This window comes from Camelina sativa, chromosome 12, assembly GCF_030686135.1.
Source record: "Camelina sativa cultivar CO46 ecotype springtype chromosome 12, ASM3068613v1".
NCBI classification, from domain to species: Eukaryota; Viridiplantae; Streptophyta; class Magnoliopsida; order Brassicales; family Brassicaceae; genus Camelina; species Camelina sativa.
In genome coordinates, this window is record NC_141891.1 from 32,783,686 (window position 1) to 32,794,852 (window position 11,167).

At 34.5% G+C, this 11,167-nt stretch overlaps 4 protein-coding genes across 10 annotated transcripts; 2 read left to right on the forward strand and 2 right to left on the reverse strand.

The window, feature by feature from the left end:
• Nucleotides 1–133: 133 nt before the first annotated feature.
• Nucleotides 134–4,528, reverse strand: LOC104773206 (putative protein phosphatase 2C 58). 7 transcript variants are annotated; one of them, XM_087479098.1, is made up of 13 exons: nt 4,080–4,507; nt 3,765–3,847; nt 3,626–3,687; nt 3,382–3,443; nt 3,235–3,285; nt 3,105–3,142; nt 2,921–3,018; nt 1,969–2,034; nt 1,834–1,893; nt 1,190–1,311; nt 814–1,090; nt 578–732; nt 134–481 (listed from the first exon to the last, which is right to left on the reverse strand). In XM_087479098.1, exons 7-13 carry the CDS (start codon nt 2,928–2,930, stop codon nt 344–346), a joined length of 828 nt encoding a protein of 275 aa, XP_087335224.1. In that variant the 5' UTR covers nt 2,931–3,018; nt 3,105–3,142; nt 3,235–3,285; nt 3,382–3,443; nt 3,626–3,687; nt 3,765–3,847; nt 4,080–4,507; the 3' UTR covers nt 134–343. The 7 variants fall into 7 exon arrangements, with proteins under 7 accessions (XP_087335224.1, XP_019098143.1, XP_019098140.1 ...); XM_019242598.2 differs by having other exon boundaries at nt 3,105–3,138; nt 3,382–3,486; nt 3,582–3,687; XM_019242595.2 differs by having other exon boundaries at nt 3,382–3,486; nt 3,582–3,687.
• LOC104773214 (chaperone protein dnaJ 39-like) lies at nt 2,996–3,973 on the reverse strand. The gene is made up of 6 exons (XM_010497796.1): nt 3,935–3,973; nt 3,765–3,847; nt 3,582–3,687; nt 3,382–3,486; nt 3,235–3,285; nt 2,996–3,142 (listed from the first exon to the last, which is right to left on the reverse strand). The coding sequence occupies exons 1-6, from the start codon at nt 3,971–3,973 to the stop codon at nt 2,996–2,998; spliced, it is 531 nt and encodes a 176-aa protein (XP_010496098.1).
• A 1,306-nt stretch (nt 4,529–5,834) lies between the features above and the next one.
• On the forward strand, nt 5,835–6,607 carry LOC104773208 (uncharacterized). Its single transcript, XM_010497791.3, has 2 exons — nt 5,835–6,117; nt 6,233–6,607. The coding sequence occupies exons 1-2, from the start codon at nt 5,886–5,888 to the stop codon at nt 6,385–6,387; spliced, it is 387 nt and encodes a 128-aa protein (XP_010496093.1). The 5' UTR covers nt 5,835–5,885; the 3' UTR covers nt 6,388–6,607.
• A 96-nt stretch (nt 6,608–6,703) lies between these two features.
• LOC104773209 (uncharacterized) lies at nt 6,704–8,238 on the forward strand. The gene is made up of 7 exons (XM_010497792.3): nt 6,704–6,997; nt 7,076–7,147; nt 7,242–7,309; nt 7,399–7,531; nt 7,619–7,699; nt 7,777–7,866; nt 7,965–8,238. The coding sequence occupies exons 1-7, from the start codon at nt 6,704–6,706 to the stop codon at nt 8,070–8,072; spliced, it is 846 nt and encodes a 281-aa protein (XP_010496094.1). The 3' UTR covers nt 8,073–8,238.
• Nucleotides 8,239–11,167: the final 2,929 nt, after the last annotated feature.

An 11,167-nucleotide genomic window follows, 5' to 3' on the forward strand; every position in this document is an offset into this window, starting at 1 on the left:
TGGTTTTGTGTCTTAAGGCTGATGTCTGACGATCTAATTTGTTTTTTGTTTCTCTGTTTCTGCAGAGTGCAGAGCATGGGAGACTCGACGATGCACGGGCTAGAAGAACAATCTTACTTTTGTGTGTTTAAAGTCTGTTAACGATTTCTTATTTTCATTCATCTGTGAAGAAAAGCATACATGCTTACATAAATATATTACATCTTACTGGGAAACCTCATTATTGGTTTTTTACATACACAGTTAGAGCATTTATATATCTCTATCTTGCAAACTCAATGGTAAACTATAGACACAAAAAAAAAACAAAAAAAAAGAGTCTAGAAAGAAGAAGGAGAAGGGATTAGTGGAACTTTACAACGATACATGAGATGTCGTCTTTCCTCTTCTTAGCTATAGCTTCCTCTATCAAGTGCTTTGCAGCTGCATGCGGATCTTTGATACTCTTGATCGCATCAACAGCTTCTTGGTTCGATAATACCTGCAGTTAAACATCGACCATCATGTTAGAATAAGTACTAGGAAATGGCTAACCCATGGTTTGAACCAGAGGAAGATACTGAGTCGTTAGACTTACCTTCCAAATACCATCACTGGCAAAAAGGATGAACTCAGTGTGATCATCAATTGCCTGGTGTGTTATGTCCGGTTCTGAGCTCAGATGTATCTTTAAGCTCTTATCTCCAAACGCTCTAGCAACTGCTAACTGTCCATCCACTCGTGGAACATCCCCTGCAACGTTAATAATCATATATTAACATCTGCCATAGAGACAGAAAACATAATTAGTCACAACAAATTAGGTAGCTTTACCTGGAATATTTGATACAAAGCCGCCTCGTTTCTCTATCTCTTTTTTCTCCCTACTTGGTTCATGATCGACTGAGAGCTGATGCGCAACGCCAGTCTTAGACATCACTGCTCTTGAATCTCCAACATTAGCAACAACTAGCTTTTGACCATCAATTAGTATTCCTGTTACAGCCGTTGATCCGCCTTTACCAAGCTTAAGGGATTGCTGCAATATCACTGCATCTATCGATCTGTATGCATTCCTTATAGCATTCTCAGTGTCAGTCCAAAAATCCTTCTGAAAGAAAACACAAATTATTTATCAGTCAGAATAATTCACAAAGGATTTGCCTTTTAAGCTTCCAAAGAGATTTCTTGACCAATATTAAAGATTTACCTCTTTTAGAATGTTGTCAAAGAGATTAGTCTGTAAGTATTTGGCCACATCATGCCCCAAATGACCATCAAAGATGGCAAACAAACCCAGTTCATACCCTTCAAGTTTCTTGAATTCAGACACTACATTATAGTAGGTAATAAGCTCGTTATACTTACAGGAAAACTAGCAACTGTAATAATTTCAGGCCCTTGAATAAACAAATGTCATAAAGTGAACAATTCTTATTTCCCCTCCAAACTAGCGCAATCAAAAAGGACATCTTTTACTATCAGAACTTCATCAGAATCACAGACTTTAAAGTGATGTATCATTTCATGATCTATAATTATCAGTGCAACAGACCAATAGTTACACACGGAAAAGCTGAAAAAGGATCAACAGTCCCTCAGAAGCATTATTTATCACAGATGACGTCATTCCAAAGACACTTTATGAAGACAGCTTCAGATCTAATGCAACGAAATGTAATGGACACCATTTGATGTTCAAACACGCAAAAATATATATGCTTTTCCATAACAATCTTTGTCAAATTATTCAAGGGACTTTCAGAAAAAAATGGAAAAGATGAAACCTAAGAAGTTAGTCTTTAACACTCTATGGTGACCCCCCTTAATCAATTGAAAGAGAAAATGTAATACCTTTAGAATCCGGTGGAAATTGGCGAACAAAGCTTGTCAAATCTGGACTGTCAACTTTACCTTCAAACAAAGGAAAACCATTTCATATATGAAAAACAAATTCAGAAAATTATGTGAGCACTAAATGTTAATTACCAATGGTCGTGACTTTGCGTCCAGTGCCTTCTATCGCTTTCCTCTCCTCCTCTTCTTTCTTGAGAACTTGATAAGGGATTGAAGGGAAAAAGAAAAACAAATAAACATTTGCACAGAACTTGAAGCAACATATTAAATGGAAATGGGCAAAAAACATTTCTTTGACTTTGCAAGTCACAGAAGCAAAATCATTTCTCGACTTTGTTCATTCAGAACTTGTAGGTTCCACAAATCAAGACCTCAAAGTCATAAACTATTAGCATCAAGGATCAACGAGGCCAGGAAAAAAAGAACCTTGAGACGTTTAAAAAGATAGATAAGTCTAGCCATCCTCTTTTAGAATGCTGTCAAAGAGATTAGTCTGTAAGTATTTGGCCACATCATGCCCCAAATGACCATCAAAGATGGCAAACAAACCCAGTTCATGCCCTTCAAGTTTCTTGAATTCAGACACTACATAGTCCTCCATAGGATGGCTAGACTTGCCCTTCACACAGTAAAAACCATGTGTGATGTTCTTCCACATCTTGCTTTTACCTCTTCCCATATCAGGAGCTGATCCGCAGAACCCTAATGAATCAATTTAGTCATTGAACAAATCTCTCCAAAAAACACCTAATGAATCAATTTAAGCAGAGATGAGTTTTTTGGATTTTAAAAAAAATTGACCGAACTAGAGAAGATTGACAGCATAGATGATTTGCACCATCAGAGAATTCACTAAAACAGTCTCTGGATCAAACCCATGCTCCCGAATTATTACGTATGGTTTCCTTTCACCAAACTTATGCATCTAATCAAATGTCTAAAGCTGCATTGATTAAGCTATGAGACATCATAGTCTTGGTATTAAGCTATATTTACTTCCTCCAATGTGCTTAACCCATTACTCTAATCAAAAGTGAGTGTCAGAAAACATTTTTAAACTTTGAGAAGAGATAGTAGAGCTTACGGTGCAACATGAGTGCTCACTACGGTAAAGTATATCCTCCAGAACCTCCTTTCTTTCATGACTCGTGGGCATAACTCATAACTTAACTTGGAAATTTGCTGCAACATCAAACAATGTAGCACATAAGAGATGAATATAAACCCTGTGATCGAAACGGTAAACAGGAAAGCCGAAAAAGTATAACCCTGCAGTCGAGAGCTTTCCTGTCTTCCTGCTGTCTACCTTTTGCAGAATGAAAGCAAATAATACATAGTTTAGAGACCAGAAGAAATTAAAGAGGCATGAAGATTCAACCGGAATACAAAACTTCATACCTGTAGGGCCAAGCTCAGTCCTCCATTCTCTTCTTGATCAAAGTAAAGCAACTGAGAAGCAAAAGAAATCAGAAGGTATGATACAGAATATGAAAAACAACTACGAGATTCTTGAGCACGAAAGGCAAAAGTTTGTGCCAACCGCACCTTGAATTTGTTCTTAGCAGATGACTGCACTTTACAGATCAATCCGGCATGAGCTTCTTCTTCTGTTAACGTAACAAAATAAAAGTGAGCCGATTGTTTTTCAACCTGTTAGAGAAGCAAATATGTCAGAGAAGATGACAGAACCACATTAATTAATGCAAAGAATTGCTAGTGTTAAAAAAACTAATTATCATACCTACCTGGAAACAACTTGCCCAACAGTAAGAGGCAAAGTAGACCGTACCATTCAGCGCTTCCTCCAATAAATTTGCTGAGACAGTTGTCTTGATTTGAACTCCAAGCTTACTGTGTTCAACAAAAGCATCAAGTTGCTAGTAATGGAAAAACAGAGAGTAGAGAAAGCATGTTTCAACGAAACTCACTTGAACAGGGCGGCGAATATTGTATTAACAGCTCCTAAGCTTGAAAGATCAAGCTCAAGATCTTCATTTTCCCGACCAGGAGCCTACATAAACACCACATGTCAACCAATATAAAACTAGATATAGTAAAATTTAGTCGATTTTGAACAAAGGGGCATCTAACAAAGTACGCTTGTTCCAACACTAATGAAGCCAGTAGCAAAACACATGTACCTTACAACGCTAAACCATTTGGTCTCAATCAACCATCAAAATTAGAAAAACGATGTTAAAAAAAAACTCACACAAGATCAAGCAACAACAAACAAAGCATACCTTGTTCAGGAAAAGCCTGGAACGTAGCAGACGTCAAACCTTTAACAAACTCTCTCAAATCATCGGTAATACCAAAGCTAACAAGCTCAGATTCAGAGATCACAGACCCACCACCAGATCCGGCAATCTTGAAGCACTTTCTGGACTCGACTGAAATCTATCATCTTTTTTATATCTCTCCTCCGATTGAAATCTCCCAAAGAAAAGAGAGAGAGGAAACCCTAACAAAAAAAAAGATTGAAACTTTATTTGGTGGAGAAGTGAAGTTTCTTTTCTTGCATCGTAAAGGGATTTATCCAACAGTCCATTCTTTTCACGCAGAATCAGAGTAAAGGAGGATTTGACAAAAATCAAACAAACATCGATTCTTAAAAACAAAAACAGGGAAACAAGAGCAAGAGCATTAAGATAAGTTTTTTTTTCCCATCAGATTTAATTATAAATGGCATAAATCGTAATAAAACACACAACTCAGATATAGAAGTAATTTGCAAACTTTTATGTGTTATTCTAGTAAGTTGAAAATCTCAACGTGTTAGTCTAGTTTAACTTGTTAGTCTAGTAATAAACCTACTTTTATGTAATATTCTAGGTAATTTCCCTTATATATATGTAAAGTTGTAAACTAATTTACAGAAAATGTGTGCTATATATCCGCATTGACTAAATATTTTGGAATATGGTTCATAATCACTATAAATATATGACTAATATGTTTTGAGTACAAATGAGCAGGAAGCTTGATTTATCAGGTATCTAAATTTAACAGTTTAATTTGGTTCAATATTTGAACATATTTAAAATTTTAAAAAGTAAACATATTATAATATATTTACGTTTTTTAAAAAAGTTTAAGAGATTATAAATATTTAAATTTTTATAGAATGTTTAAATTATTATAAATATTTGAACTCCGTCGAAGGTTTAAAATATTATAACATATTTCAGTCTATAAAATATTTAAGTTATATTAATATTTTTACTCTTAAAAATTTAAAAATATAAAAAAGTTTGAGTTAAAACCGTTAAAACATGTATTTTTATCAAACTATAAATTAAATTGGTTTTTTACAATTTTGTTGAGATTTGATATATCAAATATTAACTTCTAAATGATAACCTAAATATACCTAATCTCACTATAAATACAATGGTTTCCTAACCATTGAAATATCTCACACTAAAATATAACAAGCAACTTCTTATTTTTTGACGAGAAACCAAAATAAAGAAAAACTCATTCTCTTACAAAACTATTATCCGATATTGCGGTGTGTCTATCCTCTTACAAAACTACTATCCGATATTGCGGAGTGTCTATTCTCTTACAAAACTACTATCCAATATTATGGTGTGTCTGTTTCCGTGAAAAACTACATTTTACAAATTACTTTCTCTATTAGGATTTCTAATTTACTGTATAACCCCAAATATACAAACAAACACTATATAAACAAAGAAAATAAGTCAAAATAAAAAACTACATTACAAAAATACAAATTACAAAAAAAGTAACTAACAAAATATATAATCTCGTACTGTAGCACGGAGTATCACCTAGTTGACCAATTAATCTATCATTTTTTTTGGTAACCAACATAAATTTAATATATAAACTATTTTGTAACCAACTTATAAAAATTATATAGTCTACCAAAAAGTTGTGTATTTCCGTTTTATTATATAGGGCATATATATTTTTTACATATTAAAACGCGGCCGTTTTAATAGGAAAATCATTATTTTATGTGTACAGTTAATTAATTTCTCTGTTTTCCATTTCTCCATAGACGGGGGGGGAACACGATGGCTCAAGCTCTATTGAATTTCCCAATCCCCAAAACTCTAATCCACTCTCACTCCCTCCATAGCTTCAAGACACCGAAACTAAACCTGCGACGATGCTTCTACTTACGTTGCGCAGTTTCTTCTTCCGACGAAAGCAAAACTTTAAGAACTTGCAAAAACTGCAAAACCCAATTCGATCCTCTCCTCAATCACCCACGCGCTTGTAGATTCCACACTGCTCATTTCGCTGGTACAATTTAGGGTTTTTTAATTTCTTGAATTTGCTCTGTAATTTGGGAATTAGGTCTAGTTATAAATCAAGGGTTTTGAAGAAATTTTGCATTTTTTGGGGGTGTTTTGTTTAGGGGAGACAAAGAGGAAATTCGAGAGTGTATACACTGGTGGAACAATGGATACACCAAATTCTGGGAAAGTGTTACAGTATTGGCATTGTTGTGGATCTGAAGATCCTTTTGATTCTGGTTGTACTGCATCTCCTCATGCAACATATGATGATTGATACAAGTTTCTTTATTAATGAAATTGACATGAAGAAGAAGAAGGAGAAAGGAAAAGGATATGGTGTAAAGTTACCTTTTTTTAATGTATTCGTTTCTTGCAAAGAATCCGAATCTTTTTGTGTTTTTTTTGTATCCTTGGATTTAAGTCTCCTCCTTAATCACATTATCTCCATGTACAAAACAACCTTTTTTGGGATATGATTCTTGTTTTGTTTCGTCCTCCAGCTTGTAACTTTGCTTCTCAAGTTTTCTGTTTAGTTTGCTTGATTGTTATGTCTCTTCTTTTTTCCTTAATGTGTTTATTGCTCATCTCTGATGTTCTCGTTGCAGATTCATTTTTCTGACATTTGGTTTCAATCATTGTTGGTAAGAATTAGGATGGGAGATCATTTAGTGTTGGTGGTTGATCGATTATCAAGCGAATCTGGTCTTGGGACGGTAAACCGAGCAGAGCTTATAACTGACTTGGTTAACAAAGATGGTACATCTGAATCTGTATCTGCAGGAGCTGATTTATGTGAGAGTAGATTCGAACAATGTAGGATTTGTCATGACGAAGATGAAGATTCTAACATGGATTCGCCTTGTTCTTGCTCTGGAACATTAAAGGTGCTGTCTTTGTTTTCCGGTTGTTTTCCATAATCAGGATCCTCTCCGAACTTTTAATTCATAAGCCTCTCTTTGCAGTTTGCACATCATAATTGCGTCCAGAGATGGTGCAATGAGAAAGGTGACACCGTATGCGAAATTTGTCGTCAGGTATAAATTCTATACAGCAACCTAATCATACAGTTTCTTGATTCTTTCCCTGTTTTGATGAATAGTTTTTCACCAAACTTTGTTCAAATTGCAGCAATATAAACCTGGTTACACAGCTCCTCGACAACTGTTTCACTACACAGGCTTATCTATGAACTTCAGGTACTTTTTTTATTCATCTTGCTTTGATACCCTTCTTTGTTCATCTGCACAATGTAGTAATACTATTCTTGTTGTTGGAAACGTCCCAGGAACGATTGGGGAATCGAGGGACTAGATCTTCGTAATCCTTATTTTATAACCTGGGATGCAACTGGTGATCTTGAGCTTTACTCATTTCATAGTCCCACAAGCTTGATATGTTGCCGCATAATTGCCTTGCTAGTATGTTTCTTTCTCTCTGTCCTTGAGAACATATAGATCCAAAATTCTGATCGATCACGCAATAATTTTTTCATCTTCATGGTGCAGTTTGTCCTTCTGCTCTTCTTGCGCCATTCTCTTCCAGTTTTACTAGGTGGAGTCGATGATTTCTCGTTAACAATGCTCACGGTAAGCTCGATAAAAGATTTCTCAAACATGCATATTTCCTCTGTTTTCCTGATTTAAGATTTTGCTGTCTTTTGCAGTTACCATTAGTGAGAACATTAGCAATCTTGTTGATTGTATATCTATTTGTCAAGGCATTCATTGTTATACAACGTTGCACGCAAGAGAGGGTGAGAAACAACATTCTTTGAATTCTAAAATATGATTCTTGGCGAGTTGAGATATCGAATATAACTTGTTCCTTTATTCTCTCTTTGTTGCAAATTAGGATACGAGACTCTCTAGTTTCTCGTCTGATGAAGAAACTGCACCGCCTGCGCCTCGGATATTGATGGCATTACCGGAAAGACCCGAACTTCATGTACCCGTAAACTAAGATGATCACTGATCAGTATTCAATATAACTTCTCGTTATATATGTTGTTTGATTTGTATGTCATGAACACACATAATTATTCATACCCATAGAACTAGATTTTAACCCGCCGGGACAATATTTTATAACAAAAAAACTAAATTTTAAAATATATTTGTTTGTTAAATATTTTTCTTTTGTTTAGTGTTTAAGATTATATAACTATATTTTGATTGTTAGTTTTAAACTTTGGCCAGCTGTATGTAGACACAAAACGAAATGACAATTATTTAGTTTTATTTATGATAATATTACATTTTTACCATATCAAATTTATTATGGTTACAGTTGTTTAGATTTAACCCGTGAAAAAAAATATTCTTACATTATTAGTTTGTAAAACGTTTTTTGTTTCTAAATTTAACCCATAAGTTTTTAGTGTTTTTAGATTTAACCCGTGAAAGAATTATATCTGTAAAAGTTATTGTGCGGTATACTGTGGGTTAAATTATATTTTTTTGGGTTCACCAAGAATTGTCTTATTATAAATACTCTATTTTTTTTATATTTAACCCGTGAAATAATTATTCTCACATTAATTTATTAGCATAGTAGTAATCATTAAAAAAAATTGTTTCATATCAAACAATATAGTTATTATTGAATCTTAGAGTTTTTAATGATTTTATAAAAAGGTATTAATATAACTATAAACAATGTTTTAGGAAATTATAAACCAACCTTTCTTTTTTGTCAACATACTATAAACCAAATTGTTAGAGATATTTTAGGATTCTAATTAATTTTTTTTTTGTGTAATTGTTTAAGAATTAACTTTGTAAATAAGTATAACATAAATGTTAGAACAACAAATACTTCAAAATGTTAATATAGATATATTTATGTGTCTTTACTATTATTGTAACCGTTTAAACAAAATAGTGAACATTTTATTTATATGTAAAGATGTAGTTTGTGGTATTGGACAGTAAATTAATATAGGTTTTTCTAGAAACATAAATAATTAAAAATCTCACAAGTAACGGTTACAATAATAATATAGACCAGCATACTAAGTCAATATATCTCCTCCTCCAGCCTCTGTTTTTCCGGTCTCTCTTCAAACTGATGAGGATTTTAATCCGGTGAACTTTTCTTCCCCTTCTCCAAATTTGTATCGCTTTTACAGAGGGAAATAATTAAATTAACATCTCAGTTTAGTTAGTAATTATAGCTGGTTTGGCTAGGTTCTCGCTCGAACGATGCTTTCTTGAAGCTTGCCTCAAACATAGCTAGTAATCATATTCTTTTTTCTCCAGCGAATCAATGATTTTCTAATCTTGTTGCTATTGCCATAGTAGGTTTTATCCATAGTTTCATCAGCTTGACCTATGATCATAGGATATAAATATATACCGCACAAGTATGTAATATACTAATATCACATGAATCACTAATTTATAGGGATGTAAAAATGTGAAACAAAAGGTTACAATTACCTTGTTATGATGGACACCATAGTGCATCCGGATATGAAACAAAAGGGTTCCCTAGTAAAAAATAAACATACACAGCATGCATGTTTTAAAACATTTCTTGAGCCTTTATTGGTCAAAATTGTAAAAAAAATATAAATACTAACGTTTGGCTCCCATGAGGTGCATAACTGGAGTTGCAGCATTTCTACCGCGCATGTTTGGTAAGTTTGTGATGGTTTAATTGTCCTTTAAGCCTGAATAATCCAGAAAATAAGTAGTATGACTCATGTTTGCTTTGTTGCTACATATAGCATATGAACGACGACTTTACTAATAACTATATTTATTTGATCCTTACTTGAAGTAGTAGAGCGTAACACTTCCCTTACTGATAGATTTCTTATATTCACACGCTATAATCCTTTAAAAATAAATAATAAAAAACTGGTTATTGTTATTAAAGACGACCATATAAAAAAATCTTGGAGGATAAGATTAGTTACCTGCTTTTTGAGTGTCCTCGGTCGCGACAGATTTGGGAGTTGACTCCGGTAGCTTTGGACCCCCAACGCTTTCCATATGCCTCAATATATGCGAATTTAGACTTTATTTTTTGGCGGGCATCTTCTCAGTCGGGTGTCACAGATATAGCTTTACAGCTTCCATGGATCATTTGGTCTCTTTGGAAAGATAGAAATAAAAAGGTATTCCAAGGCATAGAGGCTGAACCAAATGATATTCTCGGTCAGGCGGCCAATGATAAAGCACTTTGGGAGGAGGCCAAAGCTTTTTCGAGAGGACACATGGCACCAACGCCACCTTTAGAGGATAGGATCTTTTCCTCATGCTGTCAGATAGACGGTTCATGGAAAGGTTCAGATCCTTTTCAGGGTCTGGGTTGGTGGTACTGTAATGATGAAGGTTCGACGCTGCTTCTGGGAGCAAGAAGTTTTCGTCGTGGATCTACGCCCCTTCATGCGGAGCTGCAAGCCCTGATTTGGGCGATGGAGGCTCTCTTGGAGGCTGGGGTGGACTGTCAAGCCTACGAGACGGATTGTGCAGAGTTAGTCGAGATGGTGCAGACTCCAGACGACTGGCCGGCCTTCACGAATTTGATGGAGGATTTCTCATTGCTCAGATCGTCATTTCCTTCCTTCACCCTTTCCAAGATCTCTCGGGAGTCCAATGCCAGAGCTGACTGTCTGGCCTGCTTTTCAAGATCTTTGCCTTCTGAAACTTCTTTTGTAAACAGCTATCCTCCACTTTGGGCTACCAATCGTGGAGTTCTCTTTTAATTTTATTGTTTGGTTGAAAAAAAAAAAAAAGATTAGTTACCTGCATATCCATACCTTATAAAAACTAAGTCACTATTACTTACCTTTCAAATTCTTATTGATTTGCTCAACCACGGTAGTCTTAAAGATTGGGTTGCTAATGAAAAGATAAAGCTTCATATGATTAGGTCATTTTCTTTCATTGGCTGACATATTATTTATATAGTACATTCTTCATGATAGATTTATGTGTAATATCATATTATTTAGAAAGCAAATAATATGATATCAAGCAAATATCTTTGAAAATATGACAATTAAGAACTAATGCAAAGAATTTTGTAGTGAATTATGGAATATCCCA